Below are 24,432 nucleotides of genomic sequence, written 5' to 3' on the forward strand. Positions count from 1 at the left end.
TGAACTGGTGCCCTTGGACATCACAAGTCATTCGTTAGTGAACTTACTAAGGTGCAAAACCTAAACTTGGTGTGAAGTCAGATTTTATCTGTAAGATATGTCTCTCATTTGTTTTCAAAAAAAGTCTGACAGTGTGAATGATTGAATTCTGAGAGTTAAAATAAGAAGCAGACTTTAATGTAATTTTTATGAGCTGAAAAGAACTCATTTCTAGCAAGGGTGGTGATTTATAAGGCGGAAAAAGAAGAACTGAGTCACATGCACTGAAAACAATCTATTGGTTTAACGGCAGAAATGCATTAAAAATTTCAAAGACACAGCCCCATAATAGTGTCATTTGAAGGCATTGTTTCTCCAAAAGGCATTTTTCCTCTACTTTCTCAACGATCACTGGGCATTGCCATGCCAGTTCTTTTAAACTGATAACATTTGTCCAGTGTAGTGAGTTTCACATCTGAGCTTCTTTCTGATAACTGCTCATGTGTATGAAATGGTTCCTCTAGCTTTCCACTTTGGTGTTTGTTCTGATTTAATGTAGAAAAGAATTCCTAAAGGTATTAATCACACAAAAACTTGTTGAAATTCAGTTAGTTGTTATTAGGAAAGACTTGATTGATTGTCCCTTAAAATATATATATTTTATTTTTACAGTTAGTGTAAATAAAATTATGGTTGATACTTTCTGAAAACAAGAGGTTCTAGGTCTTTCTCAGTGCAAGTATTATTGTACACACATAACTAGTTAAATTAACTGTTGCAGATTTGAACCAAGAGTTAATTTGACGTACACTATCAGTTTAGTAGACATTTAATGTTATGGTAGAGATTTTTTGTTTATATGGACAAAGTAGCCCCTCACCCAAGGGACTAAAAGGTTTACTTTTTATTCTGTTACACAATATGGACATGTCAGAAGTGTTAGAAAAGATATTTTATTAAAAAGTTAAGGCTTCTTCCTAACAGTTGCACTAGTGCCATGAATTATTGAAATCTCTTTATCTGAACAAAACAAAATATGCAATAAATACACAAGTAGATTTCCATTTAAAATTTTAGTGAAAGTGCATTCCACATTCTACTTTTGTTTAAAAGTAAAAAAGAAAGTCTGTTTCTTTTCCTTTGAGATATTTCATACATAGGTGCAATTGTTGTGTGCTCCACTGGAAAGGAGAATCCCTATCCTCCTGAAATAAAGTAGTTATTTCTGGTAAGAGTGGGTTTTGTGCAATAACTTGCCAGTTGTTCAGGTTTAAATATTTCACATCTTCAATATCAGACTTGTGTTGTTTTTCATGGCAAAAACCTGTATGTGATGAGAGGAACAGTGTGTTTTGTGAGGGCTGGTTCTACCAATTGCATTGGAGTCTCAGACGACACAGCTGGCCGGCTGAATACCTCCTGCACTCTCATTGTGAGAAGCCAGAAGTCGTGCCTTTGAGGAAGACTTATCACACTTGTACCTTTCATGGGATGGAGGGCTTATGGCCTTGAATGATTTCATTTTCCATAGTGGCATTCTCTGTTGTTTTTCTTCTCATGGGAAGAGAGAGAATGTGGAGAACTGAGAAAGATGTGAAAAGAAAATCTCTGTTCCCCATGCAAGTTCTAGATTTGCCTCTTAACATTCACTGGGCTTCTGTTCCCACACAAAAAATAATACATACATGCATACTTTTCACAAATAGTGAAAAGTGTTTTGTTATTTCACCTAGCTAAAACAGTGTTATTTCTGCCAATCTTACAGCTCATTTGTATGGAATGCCGAGTAGGAAATTTGGTTCCTCCATGAACAATCACATGATGTGCAAAAAATTGAGAGCATCTGCTTATGGGCAGATGCCTTCACAGATGTTATAGTTTCAACTGAGGCAATTCTCAAATTATTTCACTATTCCTTGCTGACAATCTGATTTGTGCTTTCCAACAGTGGGATGGCGTAGGACCTCTCCCAGACTGTGCAGAACCACCCAAAGGAATCCAGATGCTGTGGCACCCTTCAATAGTCAAACCCTACCTCACACTTCTTTCTGAGTGCTCAAATCCAGACACGCTGGAGGGGGCAGCGGGGGCACTGCAGAACTTGGCTGCTGGGAGTTGGAAGGTAGGAATATTAACCCAATATTTCCTCTTCAGTTCTGAAACCACCCTACAGCTGACAGCAGGTTGGTGATATAAATGTATCTAATTGCTTCTGGTAGTTGAATAACTTTCTGTTCTCATAGAACTATCTGAAGTCAAGTCTAAGACAGTATTTCAAATCCTAAGTAGTCATATCATAGCAAATGTCAGCATACAACAGCAAAGATCACATCAGCCAAGTCAAGTATGAAAAATTGCTACTGAAAACCAATATCCAAATATGGAGAATGAGGAGAAGCAGTTTTTTATGAACCTGGGCGACAGTGCCATGAAAAATGAGCCAAAGATGCCACCAGTGGCAATCAAATGAAACCATTTTGTTTTGTCACTGCAGAAACTGGTTGACATTCTGTACGTTAGGAGAAGGCAGGGCACGGCAGAGCAAGATATAAATGATGTGACACCAACACAAGTAATCTTTGCATATAGTTTTTTTTTAAAATTAGGCATTGTTAAAATACATTCATAATATGATTAATTATATACAATGAGTAAGGTAATGTGCAATCAAGACACTCTACAGCTAATCTTATTTTTCAATTATATTCAAAAGCACCATTTTTCTTTTATGTATTACTTGCAGTATGTCAAGTAGAAAATTTAAGAAAATGCTTTCAGATTTAGAACAGATCGGTAAAATTCAACATTGAACTTTGTTTACTTATTAGGGCAACTTTCCTGATGGTAAACTGGTTTAATTGGGTGAAAGTACTAACTGTGTAATCCTATGGTGTAACTATAATGCATTGCTTTTAAATTAACTCTCAGCAGGAATTTTTCTCATTTACAGTGAAAGCAGTCATGTACAGGGAAATGCACTGATCAAAGTTATGTCTCAGAAGGTATCCTGTTGGGTTTTAAGTAGTTGGGCATTCATATGTGATATGTAAATACCAATTTAATTAGGCATTCATGTTGAAATATTAGTACTGACACTAAGAAATTGCTTTCTTTTCCACATAAAGTTTTATTGGAAGTTGGTTTGTCACACTCGCTAGCTTTTCCAAGGCATATTTTGTTTTTGGGGTTTTTTTATAATGGTGTTCCACCAGACGTATAATATGTCATTGACTGTTACATTCAGTGGCATGTAAAATGATTTAATAAAGTAGCTGTTCAGTGATTTTTATCCTGTGTAAGCACTGTGCCTGAAAATCATTATGGTTTTATTATTTTCATGTTGTAGAGTGCTTCAGATGGTGTAATCCTGGCAGCAAAATGCAATAAATGTGGTCTATCCATGTGGGAATGGGTGTAGCCCTGGTCCAAATGAGAAAACAATGCATGCACGTTTGCCACTACTAATAGAAGTGCTAAAATCCAAATGGTGTCCCTTCTCCCATTTCTAATAAATCTGTATACCTGTCATCCTTTAGTTGGCAGAAGTGTACAGTGAGAGGAAGGGAGGTTCTGCAGAGCTCTTTGATGAATGCTGGCTTAGAAAAACTGGTTTTGGACTTTAATACTATCTGTGCTGATACCACAGGAAAAGCTGTGTTGTTCTCATATTGCTCTATTTTTCTAAAGATTCACCAATTCTATTACAAGGGATGTGCAGACAGAATGAATATCCTTAATTTCACATGTCATACTAGCCATTTTTGTGAGTGGAGTAATCCTCTTTGGGGATTACATAAGCATTGATGTTTCCACCTTTTGACCTCTCCTTTCCGCTGCTGCAGTCCAGATATAAAATGACTGAAATAAAAGAAAAGGTTATTCCTAAGGGAGATTTTAATTTTTTTGTTCCTTCAACAAATGGTAATTGTATACAGAATGGAAATTTTTTTTTACTTGAATTCTTTCAGGAAGAACTTTATGATGGACTGAAAGAAGAGTAAACTGTTTAAAGATAAACAACGATGTTGCTATTAATATTAATAGCAATAGCAGATGTGGACTTTTTCCAATTAGCATTATTTTAATGCCAGAAGAATCACAGACTCTATAAAGCACCCAGCCTACCAAGTGTGCTTACACACTACTGAAGATACAGTCTCTTTGGAAAAAAAATCAATGCAATTGATACACTTGGACAATTCTTTCCTAGCTGTTTCACCCTTTTAGTTCCTCTGGTACAAAGCTGTCTAATCCTCTTGGGTGGCCAATAGGGAATATTTTTAACACAGGCAGTGCTTAGCCAGTGCTATTACAGAGGGAAAGTGAGCAGATAAAAGGAAGCCTGAGTAATTTTTAAAAAATAAAAAGTTATGTAGGGGATTTAGATAAATGTCTACCACTAGAATTAACAGACAATATGTGTCTAAATCCCCTAGACTGCTTTGGAGCATTTCAGGCACAAAAAGAACGCAGTATGTATGTAGCTTTAAGAATTAATAGCTCAGAAAGGCTGAAAGTTTTCATTATTTCAAGGAGTATAGTTTCTCAGGGATACATACACATAAAATCAACACATGCACATGGTGAAACATCATCTGTAGGACAATTTTAGCACTGCTTCAGTTGCAGGGATTCCTTCTAAAGCCTAATAAGTACTAACATAAAAGAAAAAAGTGGGACATACTGATATTTACAGACGATTTTTCTATGTCAAAATGAAATGCTTAGGACTAAAGTCTTGATATATATTACCCATCTGCAGAGTAAAACTTGGGAGTTTTTTTTAATGACTAACAAAATATTTGGTCAGTGCAATTATTATTACACCAAGCACAGTCTGTAAAAAAACAGAAAAGGAGTCTCTTGGTGCCAAACACATTAAAAGATCCAAATGAAGGTTTATCAATAAAACAGGGTACTGATTTTGATGTAGGAGGAAGAATATTTTTGATGTGAAAATTTAACCTGGCATAATCTATGACTGTGTATCTTGATTGTGGTGTATATTCTGGTTTTGAAAAAGATTGACAGCTTATATACAAAGCAGAACTCATTTTGGAAGAGACTATTTCAAATAAACATGGACATTTGTTCATCTCACTGTTCTGCATCAGGATGTCATCACTTAAGGAGGACACTGGTGTTGGAATCTGAAGGAAAAGAACCATCTCTGTCATGGAAAATTATCTCCACAGATACATCTTTTTTGTTCATGTGCTTACTTGATGCATCTATGAAAAACAGGATTGGCCCTTCTGGAATAATATCTGTGGAGACAGCCAATACATAAGACTTTTGGAAAGACTGGACAAATTAAGATTTTCCACATCACTGCCAGGATGTCACATTGCCTAAGGTCCAGCTGCTGCCCTGCACAATGACCTGTGACCCCTGTGACACCTCCTGACAGGGTTGGTGCCTGCCAGTAATGCACACTCCAAGCACAGCAATGGGGCAGTTTGTCAGCCCTGGATCTGCACCCATCTACCACCTTCTGCTGAGTTCAGCTGCTACATGGGACTGGAAGAGTTGCTGTTTTAGAGATGTCATTGCTTCCCAAAGCATTTTAACTCATCAGATTATAACCATGGTAGTCTCATGATATCCTAAACATCCTGCAGGCAGAAGGAGCAACATGTGAAAAGCCTGGCCGTTAGGTTAGGCTTTGCTTCCTCTCACTGGCACTCTCTGATTTTGTTTTTCCAAATAGGCTTTTTGTAATTATACTTGATGCAAACTTGAATATTAAAGCTGCTTAGAAATATGAAATAATAAAACTAGGGTAACACTTTCCTCATCAATCTTAGCTGGAGTTTTCCCTGAACAAATAAGGTTTGAGACATGCCTTTGGAAGCAGTGCAAACTCTTTATTTCCCATTAGGTATTAACTTTCACTGGGAGCTCTGTTATTTTGTTTTGCCACTTAATTTGTGTTTAACTAAATTTGTGCAAAAATGTAGAATAAGAAAAAAGGTGACTTTCTGACTCTCTCAGTTCTATTCTGAAGACACTTGCCTGCTTATTAATATTCTCTCCCACTATAACTCTTCAAACCAGAAGTTCTTTCTGCAACCTCATATATATATATATGTTTTATTTTAATGCCTTGGATTGAAAAAATTACATAGTTTAAAATTACAAGAGTGATCCTGTAAAAGATGATCTTTTTATATGTAGTCTGGCATTAGTACTTCTCCTTAGATGGTGAAAATAAAAGTGGCAAGTTCTTTTTAGTTTTCACCTTGGTCAATTGGCTATTAACACATTTAATCTCCTGAGCCTGTAAAAAGATATATGCAGAATGTCCTCAAGTGAACAGTGTCAAGCATCCAAGGTTCTGTCCCTTCTGAATAAAATTACCCTCTCAGGAAGAAAGAAAGTATTAGGATATCTGCTTGTTACTGTGTCTGTATGTATGTTTCTGACAGCTGAATTTAGGCTGATGTCAGTTTATCTACCAGACCTTACTGGAATATTGCAAGACCTGTTGCCCTGAGCTCATAGAATCACAGAAGATCTTAGGTTGGCAGGGACCTCTGGAGGTCATGTCGTCCAACCCCCTGCTTAAGCAAGGCCACCTAGAGGCAGTTGTCTGGGACCATGTCCAGATGGTCTTCTGAATGTCTCTAAGGCTGGAGACTCTACAACCTCTCTGGGCAACCTGTGCCAATGCTCAGTCCCCTTCACAAGTGATAAAAAGCAATTCCTGTTGTTCTGCAAAAGTTCTGTGTTTCAGTTATTGGCCATTGCCTCTGGTCCTACATTACCTTTGCTATTACATGCAGCTGGTGACACAGTGTTGTCACCACAAGTGGCATTTCCTTAGTTTTGTCAAACCCTTAAAAATAATTTCTTCATTCATATGAGCCTTGAAAAAAAATACTATCATTACATACATAGGCAATACCTATCTTTTAAAACCAGGAAAGGAGATATTTCTTCTGGCAACACAATGGCTTACATCGGAACAGACAGCACAGCTTCTCTGGGCCTTAGTCCCTTCTGTGCACCCAGTTTTCTGTCACAGTTGCTTTACAGACTTTTATGAACTCCCTCATCTGGTTTAATGACAGCATGGCCAACTTCCTTTTCCTCACTATTGCTGATACAGGCCAGGATGCCCTTGGCCTTCTTGGCCACCTGGACACACGCTGGCTCATGTTCCAGAAGCAACCCCAGGTCCTTGTTCATTGGGCTGCTTTCCAGCCACTCTGCCTCAGCCTGCAGCACTGCCTGGGGTTGTTGTGATCCAAGGGCAAGAAGCATTAGATACCCCAGCCTTTTCCTCATCCCCTATCACTGTGTTTCCCCCTGCATCCAGTAAAGGATTGAGATTCTCCTTAGCCTTATTTTTGTTGGTGCTGTTTTTATAGAAACACTTTTGTTGTCTTTTACAGCAGTAGCCAGATTAAGTTCTACCTGGACTTTGGCCCTTCTAATTTTCTCCCTGAAACTTCAGAACATATATGTACATCCTGAGCTCCTTTCTTCTGAAGGGGAGGGAAAAACTCAGCTCACTTTTTTCCTGAGCTCCAGCTTTGTTCAGCCAGGCTGCTGCTTTTCCCTGCCAGCTCATCTTCTAACATGCAGGAATGACTTGTTCTTCTCAACAACTGGAACAAGCTTTTAAGATTTCCTACTTAAACAATGTCTAGCCTTCCTGGACTTCTTTGCCCTTCAGTACTGTCTCCCGAGGTACCCTGTGAGCCAGTCTCCTACACAGCCCAAAGTTTGTCCTCTGCAAGCCCAAGGTAGCAGTTCTGCTGATCCTCCTCCTTTCTTATCCTTTGCCTGTAATGTGAGGAGCAAGTGCTGCTCTGTTGAGGTCAGTATCAGTCTCATGAAACTATAGCATTCCTTAGCTGGTTCTTTCTAGCACCTCTCCTTTCTGTTCCATGTTTGATCATACTCCGCAGGGAATGAGAAGGCTCTTTGGTTAGACTGCTGAATGTCCCTGCCTTTGATCCCTAATATACAGGTACAGTACCCATGTGAATGGTGTTTATGGGTTATTGGCACGATCTTTGGAGATAGGATAGATGCTATCTCGATCTTTGTTCCTCAGACAAGCAACCACATTTATTTTGTTAATTCCATGCAAGGGAAATCTGACTCTCATAGGAGCAAGAGCTCCATTAAGTAAATTATTAGATAAGGAAACTGAAAACATAAAAGGGACCATTTTAGACACAAGGTCAGTGCAGCTGCTTCAAAGAGTAGTATAAGAAAGAGTTTCAAGCTCCTTTACCATCCAGACACTTGAAGATAATGAGTAATTATTTTCTAAAGCAGCAGACATCTAGGTTATCAATCTTCTCTTATCAGGCAAGGACATATTGTGGGTTCCTTGCCAGACCGTTTTGATTACTCCAGTTATTTATGTATTAACCCTTTGCAATTTCATCAGACTGTTCCAGGAGAAAGTTTTCTTGGATTACAGTGAAAAGGCTTGCTTTCATTTTCTCCAAAATAGTAGTGTTATGAATCTTTATGTGATGGAATGCAGAAGACCACTTATAACATACTATGTAATCAACAAAGTCAACTTTTTAAGTAAGCAATGCTTTATTCTGTCAGGAATTCCAATGCTTTGTTCTGTCAGGAATTCTTACCTGGGTAGAAACACCTCATAAATGAGGCAGTATCAATTCTTAAAGGGAGATCTAGAGGACAGAAGACAAAATTGAAGGAACAGGATGATATTTAAAAAGCAAGACCTTCTGCTGCAAACACTTGTATCACAGACACCATGAGGAAATTAGCATGGCCATATCTGTGTGCAAAATGGGAGCACAGTAGTTCATAGTGGCTTCGTGTTCAAGGTAATCCCTTATTATAAACAGTTTTCTTCCTGTGAGAACTTCCCACTTTTGTCCCAAATCTTTTCTTTTTAAATTATGTTAGTTACAATGTTTGGAAAACTAATCATAACAGTTCTCAGATCATTTTGGAAACATGATACCTACTTCTACTGCAGAACCAAGAATGATGAGGTGCAAGGGCAGTTCCTTACCAGTTTTGCATTCCTGTTTAAGATAACATCTGTTAACACTGTTTTATTTTATCTTGTTTATTTATTTAACTTTGTATCTTTACCCACTGGATTTTTTTTCCTTTCTCTTTAAGCTTGACTAAGGTTGTGGAGCAAGAGAATAGTAACCAGTTAATACTCTTCTCTTGCCCAAAGATATAGAGAACTTGCTGGTAGTATACCAGATAGGATCATTTCTGAGAACAGAACACTGCAATCAGGGGTCAGAAAATCCATGGGATGTTTCTTTCTGCTCTCTTCAGAAACTGCAGAAAATTAACACAGATTTCAGAGCTTTGCTCTCTGTCACATCATGTGACTTCTTAGGGATCCCAATAGAGTTATTTGACTAAGGTAGATCTGTAATTTTCAAACATAAAAATATTTTCTTGTTTTCTTGATAGGTATATTACATTGAGTCTGATCAGACAGAGGAATGTTAATCTTGAATTGCTCATTGATCTTTGATTATTAAACATGCAGTTCTCTTTCATGGTCTGCAATTTTACTGCTGTTAGCATGGACTCTTTCTAAGCCTTTCCTAGCAGACCTCAAGTCCCTCTAATCTTCCTGGTCCTCTAGTTTGCTGAATAATTTAGTTTGCTTTGTCATGACTGCTCCCCTGATTTAGCTTTCCTGTTGTAATCTGTGTCTCAGTAGTTCCCTTTAGTATTCAGTAATGTAATAGTCTTTTGGGTCCAGTATTGAAATGTACCAGTACAATCCAAATTCTAGTCAAAGCTGAAGTATGGAACAAAATATTCTGCAGATACTTTGGGAACACTGATGTCAATGGCAGGAAAGTGAACCCATTCAAAATGTCAAGTGCATACAGTTGTTGGTATTTCTTGCATTTTAGTGGGGAATTGATTTTGGTAGTTTTTTTCTTTCTCATTTTATGATGGAAATTTCTTCATTGTTCAGTTTGGTCTCCTGTGTTGCTGCTTCACAGGGAAATAAAGAAAATTACATCAAACATCAAAAAAGGAGTTAAGTGAATAAGTGCTTTTCAATTTTTCTGAAAAATATAAATGAGTTTTATCTAGAGTAATTATTCTTTCCTTGAATTTCAGCCTAATATAATCCTAAATCCCTAGAGGCATTCACTTGTGCAGACGGTATCAGACAAACAAAAAAATAATTTGCAGGTTTACTCTATTTTTCTACCTAATTACTGTGATAAAAATTAAAAGGGTGCTACTAATGAAAGTGGACATAGAGCTCTACTGTGTACCTTCAAAGTGATGTGTAGTACTTATAGCCCCCAAATTCCATTATTGGTAAAGTGCATTTATTCATGCACAGACTGTTGCTCCTGTGCTTGTCTCTGGTAACCTGATGCAGCAGCAATGATTTTATTTTATTTTCTAGTTGCTTGTTCCTGCTAAAGTGTTTGCTGTTCCCACAGGAATGCTTTTGCTTTACAAACTGAACAGCTATTTGATCGTTGACACTGCCACTGATTTGTGCAGTAACAGGATGATTAAGCATATTAGCAGAGTGCCTCATTTTCTTACTGATACACAACAAACCCTTTGTCTCTTTTCTTTTTTATGATTTTTCATCTCTTCACTTTTATACTTCTCTGAGCTCATATTAGCAATTGACCCACAATGTGGAAATGCAGCCACTGCACGATGGCTTTAGGCAAATGGAAGGATCATCAGTATACACAAGGCTAAATCAATTTTTCCATCCTCTGCAAGAAAGAAATAGCCTTTTGAGGTACCTCAATTTGAGCTTTCCTGAAATCCACACAGCACAGCGTAATTGCTTGCAGAGACTTATCCTAATTGGCAGCTTAAGGAAAGAAAACCAGGCAGTTCATACCAGTTTCCACGTGGAAAGTTCTCCAGAGACCCTTGAAACAATTAAAAGCATTTCTCTCTTTCTGCCAAAGGTTCATGACTTGAAATAGCAGATGAAATGATAGCAAATCACATGTTGAGGAGTCTGTGAACTTTTTCCAAAGTGGATTTCATCCTCTGGAAAAAGACAAGGAGAGGAGTACACAGGGGAGAGGAGAGGTTTCCTACATAATTTTTCTGTAGTCCTCCTCCCATTGTTTTATATGTATGTGTGCATATGTGCATCTGTAAAACATTATATCTGGATATTTGCCCTGTGAAAGCTCTGGAGCTCTATTTTTTACTGTTGTAATTAAATTAATTAGTTAATTAGAGATCCTGAAGGCTTGCATGTCATTTTTTTAGTAAGGAGGTTTATATTTTTTCTTTTTTTTTCATACTGAGTTATTTCAGTGTTTTTCCTACAATGTCTCCTGCTCTCCCTAGGCTTAAAAGCAAAACATTCCCTAATTTGTTCCTCTTAAAATTTTGTGTTGGAATGGATTATGAAAATACTACATCCCAAGAAGTCTGTTGTAAACCTGGCATTATGAAACAAGTGGTTATGCTTTTTCTTAGTAGGTGACTAAAAAAAAATCAAAGGAAAACTGTTTACTGAGGTTTTAGTATGGAGGTTTTTAAAATATAGAGAATAATCTAAAGGATTATTTTTTATTTTCCTTGGCATTGAATTGACATAGATAAGTTTTTTTTTCTCTCAAAACTCCCACTGGTTGCCTGTGTATCCCATTCTGGAAATGCTACATCTGTGATGTACTTCTGCAATGAACAACAACATCTTTCAGAATACTCTCAACTAGCCTGAACTCTCACCTCAAACACACAGGCTCACTTCTTTCTCAGAATATTGTCACTGCTGTCTTGAACTCTCAAGCTGGCAGTCACCTTGTAATCACAGCAGACACAACAGATGCTTCCCCTGGGAGAGATGTACAAAATACAGCATTTTTAAAGTGCAAGCAGGTATTGCTCATTTCCCAGCTGCAGGTGAGAATGCATCTAACTGGCAGGTAAATAAATATTTATTAAGCCAGGAAGGTTAGAAATATCCATTTATTGTTTCCATAGCATCCTTTATATTTATTATCCCATTAAAATTAATGTATAGGAAAGAAACTTTTTCACAGAATACTTCCTGTTAAACTCATTGATCCTTAAGATCTGTTTTAGTTCTTTATCTGATGATCATCCTGTACACTGGTTCTAGAGAATACACAGGAGGAGAGAGCATAGAGTAAGATCAACTAAGAGTCTTGCTCATCTCTCCTAAGCTGTTTGCTTTGCAGCACAAAATGTCAGCACATTTATGTTTTGACACATTATGATGCCCAGGGAAGCTGAGAACCCCTTGTCCAGCTTAACTGACTACAAAGCTTATCATAACTGTTATCACTTTCATCTTCAGCAAAGTCCAACCAACTGGCTTTTGTTATGCATAGTTACTACAGAGGAAAATTAATTTAAAAATACTCTTTAAATTCTGGTTTGTATTCCTTTTTCCCAATTTCCCCAGAATCATATCACCTGAAAAGAATTTGCTCTACAGACATTGCAGCACTGTAGTTCTTGTATATCTCCACATATACTGTTTTTGTCATAAATATATATTCTGTTTTTTGCTATTCAGGACATGTATCTTATATAAAGGGTGTGTATCTTATATAAAGATGCTTTTAAAGTGAGCTCAGCTGCGGCAAGTAGAGGCCATATGCAGGGGTTAAGCATGGTCTGCTGACAGTGAATGTAATTATTCTTTACAGTGGGATGTATTTGTCAAAAGAGAAGAGCCATCTAGATCTGAAAATCCTAAGACTTATCATCCTAGTTTCTGAAATATTTGAAATACTTCAAAAGCAAAGGCCTTCCAGAACTTGTCTTCACCTTCCAGGTACAATGGCAAGATAAGGTCCATGCCACGGCACTGCTGAAAGGAAGGAGACATTCTGCTTCAATAATTTCCTTTCAACTGTCATTACAAGAAGCATGAATGTGAACTTTATGAATATTGCAGAGAAGAGATCATGAAGTGAAAGGAATGTGTGCCTTTGGATGGCTTGTCTTGAAGTGGGCTGTGCTGAGATCTGTACATCCATAGGTGTCCAAACGACTTAACTTTGGCAGTACCCCTATACTTTAAACCCACAAGGTCACATCTGCTGTCCTGTTTACATGTTTTACAGCTGCTGGACATAGCAGCAGAATAGAAAACAGGGTGGTATAGCTCATCTTTCACCCCTTTATGAGCTGGGAACCCCAAGTTGTGCAGCTCTGGATGGATCTCCTACTCACAGCACACTGCACAGATCCCTTGTTCACTGGTATGATAATCTTTAGAGCTCCTAAAGGGTTTTTTAGAAGTAAACAACTCCATTCATCATTTCTGCTGTCAAATAAAAAGGATGTTTACATGAGAACATACTGCTCGCTTTGATACAAAGACAAGGCTGTGCCAGTGGTGTCATGACCAGCTATCACGTGGGAGATATCTACATGCTTCTATGCTAGAATCATCCACTGGCTTTATCCTGCAGCCACGTGATACCTGCAGCCAGGCACAGCACAGGCACACACTGCCCTCAGGTCAGCTCTTGAGGAAATGGCTAACACTTCAATGTACAGTAGTATTCCAGTTAGATCACTACAGCTGCCAAAACCAGGCATGTAATTATCCTCAGTTTTCCTTCTGAACAAGTTAACAATCACAAGAGAAATGATAATAGTGTTTTCACGTTTGTAGAATGAATAATTCTTATGCCAACAATAAAGAATACTCAGACCTCTTGAACTTGCTTTGTGATATGTATTTTGTAAAACAAATATTGTTAGTTTAGCAGTAAACAAGTATTATTAGATGTTGCATACAAAACGCTGCTGAAAAGTAAGTTGTCTGCAGACTTGGGCCCTGAAAATGTAACCAGGTGCTGGGAGAAAAGTCAATTCATCATTTAATTTCTCTGTCACAATAAAAAAAACTGAGTGCTGATTGCCAAATCAAGTGGTTGCCTAGCATCATCTATGCAATTATTTTCACTCCTTTGAGTTTTCCATGCAGATGCTTCTGTTAGCCCTTACTCTGTTGTGAGCCCAGGTGCCTCACTGCCTGTGGTGGATTCCTCACTTTGTTCCCACTCTTTCTCCCCTGTGTCTTTGCAGTGGTCAGTGTACATCCGTGCTGCCGTCCGCAAAGAGAAAGGATTGCCCATCCTGGTGGAGCTGCTCCGGATAGACAATGACCGGGTGGTATGTGCAGTTGCTACAGCTTTACGAAACATGGCCTTAGATGTCAGAAATAAAGAGTTAATAGGTATGTTCTTTCCAAACAATCTATATGTACTGTGGATTTGGGGATTTCTTTTTCCAGTTTGCAGCAGAATGAGCACAATGAAAATTATTCTCACGTTTCTAGAACAATTTCTTTAATTCTTTCTCTAGCGTGTCATATTCAGATTTTATGTGACAGCTTGCTGGTATATATCAAGGACTTGCTAAATTAATTAAACATCATGCAATGTTTCTTGATCTTTCAGGCTGTAATCTCTGTATGAAAAGCAATGACTTTGTTCTCCTTTAGCGTTTCATTCTTAGGCTGGCAGTAGCACTTGCATCTTCCAGATCAAGGATCTAAGCAGAGCACACTCCTCCTGATTCTCAGATTACCTATTGCAAGTAACTTTGGAGTCATGAAGTAACAAGTCATAAAAATTTTAAGAAGGTTACAGGAATTTAGTGGGCAGATTAGTATCTCCAGAAAGAGAACTGGGAGATTCTTGCTTCACAAACAAATACGCTGATAAGGAAAAGGACAATAATTTACGTAAATCATTATTACCCCTGAATTCTGATCGTACAGTAAGCACACATATGGGGGTTTTATTTTGTTCAGGCATTTGGTGGTTTTTTTAGCTGAAATTCATCCAAACACTGTGGGTCATTGAGCTTTTATTTTCATGTTCTGTCTTTGAAAAATAATCACTTTCAACAATCATAACCAAATTATTTTTACTTCTGTACATTAGGAGCATATTTTCTGTAATTTTTTCTAATTTGTTAATTTGTTATCATTACAGCATATTTCTTCCCTGCCCTTAATTACAGAATTTTATAAATAGATACTATAATCATAATGTTTATTATTTGCATCCAGTGCTATCTTGGGGTTAATGCTTCTTTATAGCAGTGCTCTGCAACTTGTTAAAACAAAGCAATAAGTCCTCTCATACTGGAAGGAGTGTCTCATTGTACTAATGTTCCTAGATCTGCAAATTTCATTTAGGAATGTAACACTATGCATTTAAAATTAAGCTTACTCTGATGTGTCATTCAAAATACTGGTAAAATTATGGATAGTAAATTTTCACAACCTCAACATTTTAGTATTTTTTTTAAAATTTTTAAATAACACATCATAAAAGCAAAGATATATTTAAAAACTGAGGGAACTGTATGTTGAAAATAGCAGCCTAATGCATTTATTTACGTAGCCAGCTAATAAAAGTTGTAGAATGCTGTTCTGTTTTATGTTATTTGTAGGGTTATTCTGAGAAACTGTACTTCGAAATTGCAATAGTAATTTGTTGCATCTTTAAAACAGTCCAAACATGCCAATATGACAGGGGAGTTACGATTATAATTCTTGAACCATTTTAGCTGTGATCTTTGTATGTTCATTTATTTGGCTTTCATCATTGAACTTCAAAGAACAGTAATAGCAGTCATTACTGCTCTTGTTCTCTAGTATTTTTTAGCAAATAGAGCCTATCATAGAGCTGAGTTTTAGAAATGCTAAACATCAGCAGTGGTCAAGGATTTCAAGTCATGTTGTAGTCCATCCATTTTTGTGAAATTGAACTCCTGTGTATTTTATATGTGTTGCAGGATGCCTTAGCTGTTGTTATGCAAAGGAAGCCTCAAAAGGAGCTCGTGTAGTTTCTCAAACATCCTTCTGCCTAGGCAAAATCAACATGCTATTTATCTTTTCTCTTTCTGATTTTTTTTGCATCAGGTTCTTGTGGTGACACACTCTGCCTCACAAGCTGAAATTTTCCCTGTAAAATAACCTTTTTTTTAAGGAGAATTTTCCATCTGTATATATATGCAGTTACATAGCTAGAATTGAGTTGGTTGAGGGGGTTTGAAGCCTTTATAAAACTTTCTTTTCAGTGGCACAGTCATTCCATTCCCAGCTGACTTTTTTTACAGAAATGTGCCAGAGAATAATGTATTTAATTCTACTGCTGTCAAGCAGCCCATAAATCAGTATTGAGACACCTGGAAAATATATTAGAAAGCTTGCTAAATTCCAGACTTACCTGTTCTGTGCTACAAAAAAAACAAAAAGACCGTTTTCTCAGTGGCCAGAAGTTTCATACTAGACTTCATTGAATTGACCAATCTTTTTTGTTTTTCACACAAATCCATCAACTATGATGTTATATTGCTAAAGAATGCTGTGAGGCTTCTCTTATAATTTATCCCCATAACAACATTTTCTTTATTTATAGTGAGGTCTTCTTCCTGGTTTCATTTCAGGCATGCTCCATGTCTTCAAAAGGACTTTCTTTTTTCTCCTTTTTCATTGCTTGTGCAATGTGTCCCTTGGCCGAGACAGCGGACATATTCATCCTTCTCCTTCCTAAAATTAAACTGCACTCAAAAACATGGTAAATCTGGTGTCTTGGTTCAGGGCAAATTTGGGGAAAGAACCCTAAAAGAATTTTTTCAGGAAAACAGTTTTAATTGGCCCCTCCCCTCAACCAGTTTGGGAAAGATACTTCTTTGGAGAAAAAGTCAAAAAAAACCTGTTTATTAAACTAGCAAACTTAAACAATATTAAACAATAAAACTTCTTGCCACTCCAAGAGAGAGACAAACTCAGAGAAATCCCCGGGTTGCAGCTGGGCTCACTCAGTCTCTGATCCGTCCCTCCGGCGCTGGAAATGCCATGGCCCAGGTCCGGCTGCTGGGCCACAGGTGTGAGCTGCTGCTGCTCTCCTGGTGTTCATCCAGAGCAGGTCCAGAGAAAGGGAAAAAACCACAGTCCAGGGAACTTTGCCTCAGCTAGCTAAAACTAACTAGGAAAAAAAACAAAGGAGAGCTCTGTCTTGGTGTCTGTCCGTCTGCAGACAACTCAGTCCAGGAGCAGGAATGTGGAGATGGGAGTGCAGTTCTTGAAAACAAACTCCGCGCTCCTTCCCTCCCCCCCCCCCGCCCCTTCACTCCCGGAACAAGTCTTAAAGGTGTAGAACTTATTATTCAACATAAACAGGGCAGACAATTGGGGATAAAGGCATTATATAGTTAACCTAGGACATCTAGCCTACTTAGTACTGCAGTATATAATACAACACCCAGTTTTCTCTCCTTGAACACACTGCCCAGGTGTATTCCTGGTCACAGGTTAGATCACATTCATTTTCATTTGACTTCCAGGACCCTTAAAATAGTACACAGTCTTTGTTGCTTCCCAAGAGAGCACCCATGGGAAAGGTTTATCAGCCTTTTCTCTTTCCCAGCTGAGGGAAAGATCCACTGCTGATATTGCCTGTTTTGTTCTTCCTTGGTTTCAGTGATCTAGGCTGCAGAGCACCCCTGTGTCCCTCTGGTGCATTTTTCCACTTCTATTCATGTGTTCAGTATTTTCCTAACCCTAACCCTAACCCTAACCCTAACCCTAACCCTAACCCTTCCTTGAAGCAGGTTCTGTCTCTGCTAAACTTCTCCATGGGTCCCTTAGCTTCTCCCCCCAGCCCCAGTAGATGTCACTAAGTTGACAAAAATCACTTTGACTTGCTTTTGACTTTGACGTGGGCAAAAGAAAATCACTTTTATCCCTCAGGTCCCCTGAAAGCTGTGTTGATGACCTCTGTGCAGTTATGTCATCCTCATGTTCTTTCCCTCTTCTTCATCTGCCCATTTCACTCAAGAAAAAGGAGAGTAAGGGGAAGTAGAATAACAAACCCACTGTTCTGTCTGTGTTCCTCAGGACTATACTGGTGTCTTAGTTTGAGGATATGACACTCTTTTTCTCCTGGAAATGCAGTTTTTAACTTGAGGATTACCTGCAGACCTCTTGCTTCTGGCAGTGCCAGTGAGACCAGTGCCTCACGCCAAAGCTGTCCCACTGTCTTGCCTACAGTGAGTGCACCTACAAACTTCCATTCTCTAAAGTCACATTTTGTTCATAAATAGCTAACTCAATGCCATTTATTTTCTTTAATCAGAAGAAACTTGGATCAGCTGGATGGGACAGAAAAGCTTGAATGTAAACCCACGTCCTCTAAACAGCATCTTTGCAGGATGAATTATTTCCTTGCAGTCTGTCTCAGCAACCTTCAATGGCTTTCTGGTTCAAACACCTTCCACGCAGTCCTCTGGACTTTTAGGGAACTTTCTGTGAGCTACCTGAACCTGCACTGTACACTTGTGTCCTTAGGAGTCTCCCAGCCAGCACTGGTGCAGCAGCCTCCCTTACTGCTATTCCCTCTTCCCACTCTGCATGTGAGAAGGTTTCCAATTCAGGATTCCCCATTCAGTCCTGGCAAACAAGCCAAATTCATCTTTCTTTTATCTGAAGGACAGACGGCATTTTCCTCTCTGCTGCTATCCATGACCTCTTTAACAAAAGAGATTATGCATTGTACAGTTAATTGAAAATGATGTGACTTGTTATTCTGCCTTAACAAGCAGGTACAGACCAGCCCTGTCTGAAAATTTTGAAGGATGATGATCCCCAAAATCTGGATTTTCCTTGTTCTTGTGCATGTACAACTTTTGCCTTTTATTTTAAATGGCAATTGCTGTGGTATTTTAAAGTGCAGTAGGCAGTCTTTCAAACAAGCTGATTTTTCTAGCTGCCCCAGATGAGAAATTTGTCACTATTCATGTATGGCAAACTATGGGCAATACAGGATTTTTCCTCTAGAAGGAAAATTTAGAATTTGTATTACTACTGTTCAGTGGTAAGCCCACAGAGTACGCTCTTTGGAGAAAAAGCAGAGCTGGAGGTAAAACGTATAAAACTTAAATGCACAGTTTTGTGCTTTAAGTCTTCCTGTCATTTTCATTTTATCCTGACAGTGGTTTCTAATGCCATTCTGGGTCAGTGTTGATTAAGAGGAATACTGTACTAGTAATTGAAAAGCACCACTATTCTTTTTCTTAGCCTCTTGGTCTTCACTTTTGTAGTTAATTTTTTTTTTTCCTTTTTTAGAGACTGGTAGTATTTTAATCACTCAACCTTGGAAAAAAGGAGGACAGTTCCACTTAAAGGTTGTTGATTTCTTCTACTGTAGAAAAGAAGTCCTTGCATATCTATGCCCTTAAAATGTTTAGAGAATCCAGGCATCTGTTCAGGGCTCTAGATTCTATGGAGTTTGATGGGATAAATTGAAGCATTGTAATAATTAAAACATTCTTGTTGTGGCTATCATTGTAGACACTTGATTCAGATTAGTAAAGTTAGTGGTATGATTTCTTCTGCTTTCGCAAGGTTTTGAATTAGGCCTCAAAACAGGGCCTGTAGTGGGGGTCATTTTTAAATAATCATTCCTGAGCTGGGGACTGTGTGTCAGTACTGAATTATCCTCTTTTCACTGTTTGTCTGCCAGTAATGCAGTTATATATGCAAAATTAAACAGTGGCACATCAATTAAATTATTACCTAATGGGTGCTGGAAACTGCTTACTTTTGCTAAGTGTCTAGAAGTTCATTGTCTAAGATAAGGTACCTGTATTGGATGCCTTCATAGGTGACTGAGAGACTCACAGAAAGTGACTTGTTTTGTCTAAAATGTGATAAGATGGAAGTTACCCTGTATTACCATATCACTGTTGTTCAGTGATGAAAACCATCTAAGTGTGTAACTTGTCAGTGTATGTCTTACAATCTGTGACTCTGTTTGAGTGCCTGGTGTTTTGTTTCAAATTTTTACTGCTAAACTTGAGAAAGTTTGACTGAATGATATATCAGGAGTTCACAACTCTAATGAATTGTTAGATTTGCAGAATAATTAATGTTAGAAGGAACATCACAAGGTCACCTTGCCCAGCTTTACACTCAAAGAAAGGTCAGGTATGTTATTTCAAAGTGTGTTATCAATGTTTGGAAAGATTGCTTTTCAGCTGTGAGACTGAAAATGCATCAGAATAAAGTATTTGCATTCTCAGAGCAGAACATGGCTCTTCCGGTGTATTAACAGCTACATGGGATCCTCCTATCTTAGAGCATGGTTGCATTTAGTTTCAGAATTAGTAATAAATCCAAGTGAAAAGAGTTTCCAATTTTGTAGTTGAAAGAACAACAGCTAAGTCCTAGTAATGAACATAGGGAATGTGGCGATGTGTTAGGAGATGATTAAATCAAACATGCAACTTTCATCCCTCTTAAGAGTGCCTACATGAAGCTTTCTATTATTTTTAGATGTGCGCATTTCTGAATTTCTCACACATGCATCTGCTGACAATGAGAGAAACTGAATTTTTTTATTGAATTTTTAATTGACGTATAAAGTATCTTAGTCACTTGAATGTTAAATTGACATTAATTCGCAATACAGAAGATTCCAGAAAGCACTAATCAGGCATGCATTCAGAGGAAGGTGAAGACATAATATATCCTGCAATTTTTAAATTTGTATCAGTTTTTATTGCACTTCATTTTTCATGTTTGATAATTGAGCTGTGCAAAACAATAAACAGATACCTGAATGAGAGCAGGCTGTCATCAAGAAGTTGAGGAAGTTGATTTACAAAATTAAATGTATTGTCGTACATTAATAACTGGTGCTCCTTACTCTGCATCAATGAAGAGAAAGAGACTAGTTAACTTAGTAAAGGAGTACTTAAACTATTAATAATAATAATAAAACATAATATGTTTCATATCACCTGTTTAGCAACATCTGGACTCCCTGGTTTCTAGTGTTGTATAAATAAGTTCGCTGAGAATTTAACCTGATAAATATTTAAAGTAGTTTTTCCATTGCGATGTAAAGGCCTTGTGTCAAGGAGATGTTGACTTTTCAAGTGCCTTAGCCACATGCATGTTGCTTTTTGCTCTATGTTTCCTCAAATATATTTCTGACAAGTAGACCTGGTAGTTATGAAGATTAGAAAAGGTTTTCAGAAAAGGTTTTCAACCTCAGTCATTTCTTATTAAATAACACTCTCGCGTGAAGAGATTTAGGAAGAAAACTAGCATTGGTAAAACTGAATTCTTTTTTTTTACTATCAAATTCAAGATCAAGCCCTTTCAGAATTACATCAATTCTTCTGCATCCGAACTTTCCTATTGCCTAAGTACACCTACTTGAATTTGTAGGGATTTTTCTCTTCTATGAAATATCTGTAAAAAATGGTATTTCAAGTAGTCAACTGGGCTTCTGAACAGTAGAAAGAAAATGGCACCTGTAGGTGTTCATCCCACTTATATCTATCACATAAAATGTTTGCTCTCACAGTCTAATGTGTCCTCTGTGAGAACCTAGAGAAGTGGCCAGTGGCCACTTAGTGTAACTGAAGATAGGGAAGTAGTATCCCATCAGAAGTTGTTTTGGTAATAACAGACTAAGCACTGTCCTGCCGCGCTCTCGTCCCAAGTTTCAGTTCCGAATCTCTTTCTGCCCTGGCTATCTCTCCAATGGAGTGAGAAGGGCAAATGGAAGCACTGTCCACTGAGCCCAGCAGGGCTTTGGAGAGTGCCTTGTAGGTCCGAAAGACGCAGCTGAATCCCACAGCGTAACAAAGAAGAGAGTCTCTTGTTAGGGGCTGAATCCAAAGTCTATTGTAGCCCAGCAGGGCCCAACAACACCTGAATAATGTCAGCTAAGAAGAGCACCAGCAGGGTGCTTGCAACATCTTATATACTGAGAGGGAGGGGAATTGGTCAGCCAATGGGAGTACAAGGAGGAGTGGCTCTTGTATAGACAGACACATATGGGATCCAATGAGGGATGGACATGGGAGGGGCCCCAGGCGCTTGCCCAATCACCCGGCACCCAGGATGGAAGCTTCTGGATGTATGGGAAGGGACACCAAGTGACTGACAGGGTGCCTGGGAGGGGACAAGGGAATGACTCGGCATTTTAGGGGAGGATTGACACATGGGGTAAGGAGGGAAAACTAGGGACAAACCAAGTTGAATATGGGGGGTACATAAGAACAAACCATTATATTGCGAAAGAATAACAAAGCATGCAATAACGCAGCTCCACACTGTCCTGCTCCCCTTTAATTAGGGCATTAGGCTCAACAAGGGCAATTAGTGAAAAAGCTCTACAGTTTTTATTGTCACCCAAAACAGCAGAAATAACTGCATGCAGCTTCAAATCTAGAAAAATGGGGGATACTACTTTCACAAATCATTTTTCCTTGTAATTCGAAGTCAAATAATCATTTTATGTCCGTCATAGTAAGGTCAAGATGCTTCACAAATTGTGACCACAGCTCAACCATAGGTCAGCTATTCTTTCTAGTAGAATAAACTGTGGGGAAATGCCTGTAAAATGCCTGTATTTCTATTTTAAGTGCTGGAATCAAGAGTATCATCTTCATTATTGCACCATGACAGCTTCTCTAGATGATGATGGTAATGCTAAATGATGCCATATAGTGCTTTAAGGTTTATAAACCTTGAAGTCTTTATTACAGGTTTTATCATTTTGTATCCGCATTCAGTATTACTTAAGATTGAATTCTGAGTGAAAGTCATAAAAGTTGCAAAATCTGGTAGAGGTGGCACGAGAAAGCCTAGATTAATTCTGACTGCCAAAAACACTACCACCTCCAAAAACAGCCAAGGGATGTGCCTTTTCACTTCACTGATGTGCATTTCACACATAAGAAAGTGCCCTGACCTGCGCCTTACATTTTGTTTGAAATAAACAATTTCTGTTCTCCTGCACATGGTAGCAAGCAATTAAACTGTAACTATATCTGCTTTTCTCACTCAGAAGATTGACATTCCAAACAATTTAATATCAATTTTTGTCTCTATTTTTCAGTATGTTCATGCTGAGAAGTGACACTTACCTTTTGAAAATTTGGAGTTCTGATCTAAAAAGTGCGTATAATTTAGTCACATGAAATATACAAAGGTAGAAATGCAAATTTCAGAAACTGCCAAAGTAATTTTAAAAGCACTTTTAAATCCATGAGAATGGAAAAGCAATTTTGAAAATCCAAGTTTTGTGACAGCCTTACAGTAACAGATAATTGTATCAAAACATGTTTCCAGCCTATTCTGTATCAACTTCAATTGATGAATCAGAGAGCTAGTTTTATTCTCTGTAAGATTCAAAATAGTGTTTTTCCCCGAAATACATACCATCTTAATTGACTTTTAAATTATAAAAGTGGCATATATGGCATTTTTTTACTAAAAGCCCTTTTCTTTTAAGAAATTCAAATTCCCATTCATGACACATATCAGTGCAAGAGAGTAGAACATGGCAGAAATTAGCATTTGATAAAGGAATGTTGTTTTCTTCTCACGTGTGAAGACCCTGAGAATGGGTCAGGTGCAGTGTAGTTTTAAAAGATGTTGAAGGTAGATCTGAGAAATGGAAAAGGTTTAAACCAGTAAGAAAAGGAAGGATAAATGTGTATTGATTAAATTTAAACTAGCTACAGATGGCTTTCAATCATATTAACAGTAATTTTCTCTGTGCATCTACATCCTTGCACTCACTAAATTAGTGCAGTTTTTCCTGCAAAATCTGATTCAGTCCTCGTTCCCAAGTTAGATGTTAGCAGGTGAAGTGAACAGTACAGAATGTTCCTCTCATCTCATGTGGCTTTTGAGAGATACTTCCACTTCTATTTTAGTGTCCCCAAAGTTGTTTTCTTCATGTTTTAAGAGTGCTTGAAAAGGAAAAATGTTAAGGACAAAACCCGAACACCGTTCACAAAGGTAACACTGATAGAAAATTCTGATTGCAGGGACCTAAGCTATGTCCATGCACAGGAGGACTAATTGTAGGCTAACACAGAAATAAAATACCTGCAAATATGCAGGTACCCGTATGTTTGTCATCATTTATTAGATCAAAAAATGCACCATAAAAAGTCTCATTTTCAGTGGATAAAAATGTGACTGTCAGGCTTTAGAAATGGTATTCCTTAATTTAGTGCTCCCACTAAATTGAAAATCCACAAGCTGCTTCCCTGTCTCCATCCCCTCCAGTGAGAGACAAATGGCAGACCTACCAAGCTGAGATAAGAGCAATTTACTGGAAACCACAATGAGATAAGAAGAGGACAGTAACAGGAACAACAAAGTTGATAACAAAAAGATACAGAATTGATATAAGAAGCAGATGTCATACAGGCAAAAATTGCTGTCCAACCAGGACAGTGAACAAAACAGTGGACAGGCTGTGCATGTCCATGCTTGCTTTTTCCCTCAAGCCCAATACAGTGATAGTATCTAATAGTACCATATCTTGGCCACACCCACACAGCCCCATCTAAGCTACTATAAAAAATTAACTCTGTCCTTGACTGAAACTAGGACTGCAAAGGTAGAAGATACCAGAAAGTTAGTGTTCAAAGAATGCA

At 38.0% G+C, this 24,432-nt stretch overlaps 1 protein-coding gene across 8 annotated transcripts in view; it reads left to right on the top strand.

Annotated features, from left to right (window-relative positions):
• The window catches only part of CTNND2 (catenin delta 2), a 644,065-nt gene that overhangs the window by 555,122 nt on the left and 64,511 nt on the right, over positions 1 to 24,432 (top strand). For all 8 annotated transcript variants that reach the window (XM_085573606.1, XM_031503967.3, XM_031503965.3 and 5 more), the window contains 2 exons: positions 1,928 to 2,101; positions 14,032 to 14,182. In XM_085573606.1, coding sequence (XP_085429732.1) covers positions 1,928 to 2,101; positions 14,032 to 14,182 — 325 coding nt within the window. The remainder of the gene's footprint in view (positions 1 to 1,927; positions 2,102 to 14,031; positions 14,183 to 24,432) is intronic.

This window comes from Lonchura striata, chromosome 2 (assembly GCF_050655825.1).
Source record: "Lonchura striata isolate lonStrDom1 chromosome 2, ASM5065582v1, whole genome shotgun sequence".
NCBI classification, from domain to species: Eukaryota; Metazoa; Chordata; class Aves; order Passeriformes; family Estrildidae; genus Lonchura; species Lonchura striata.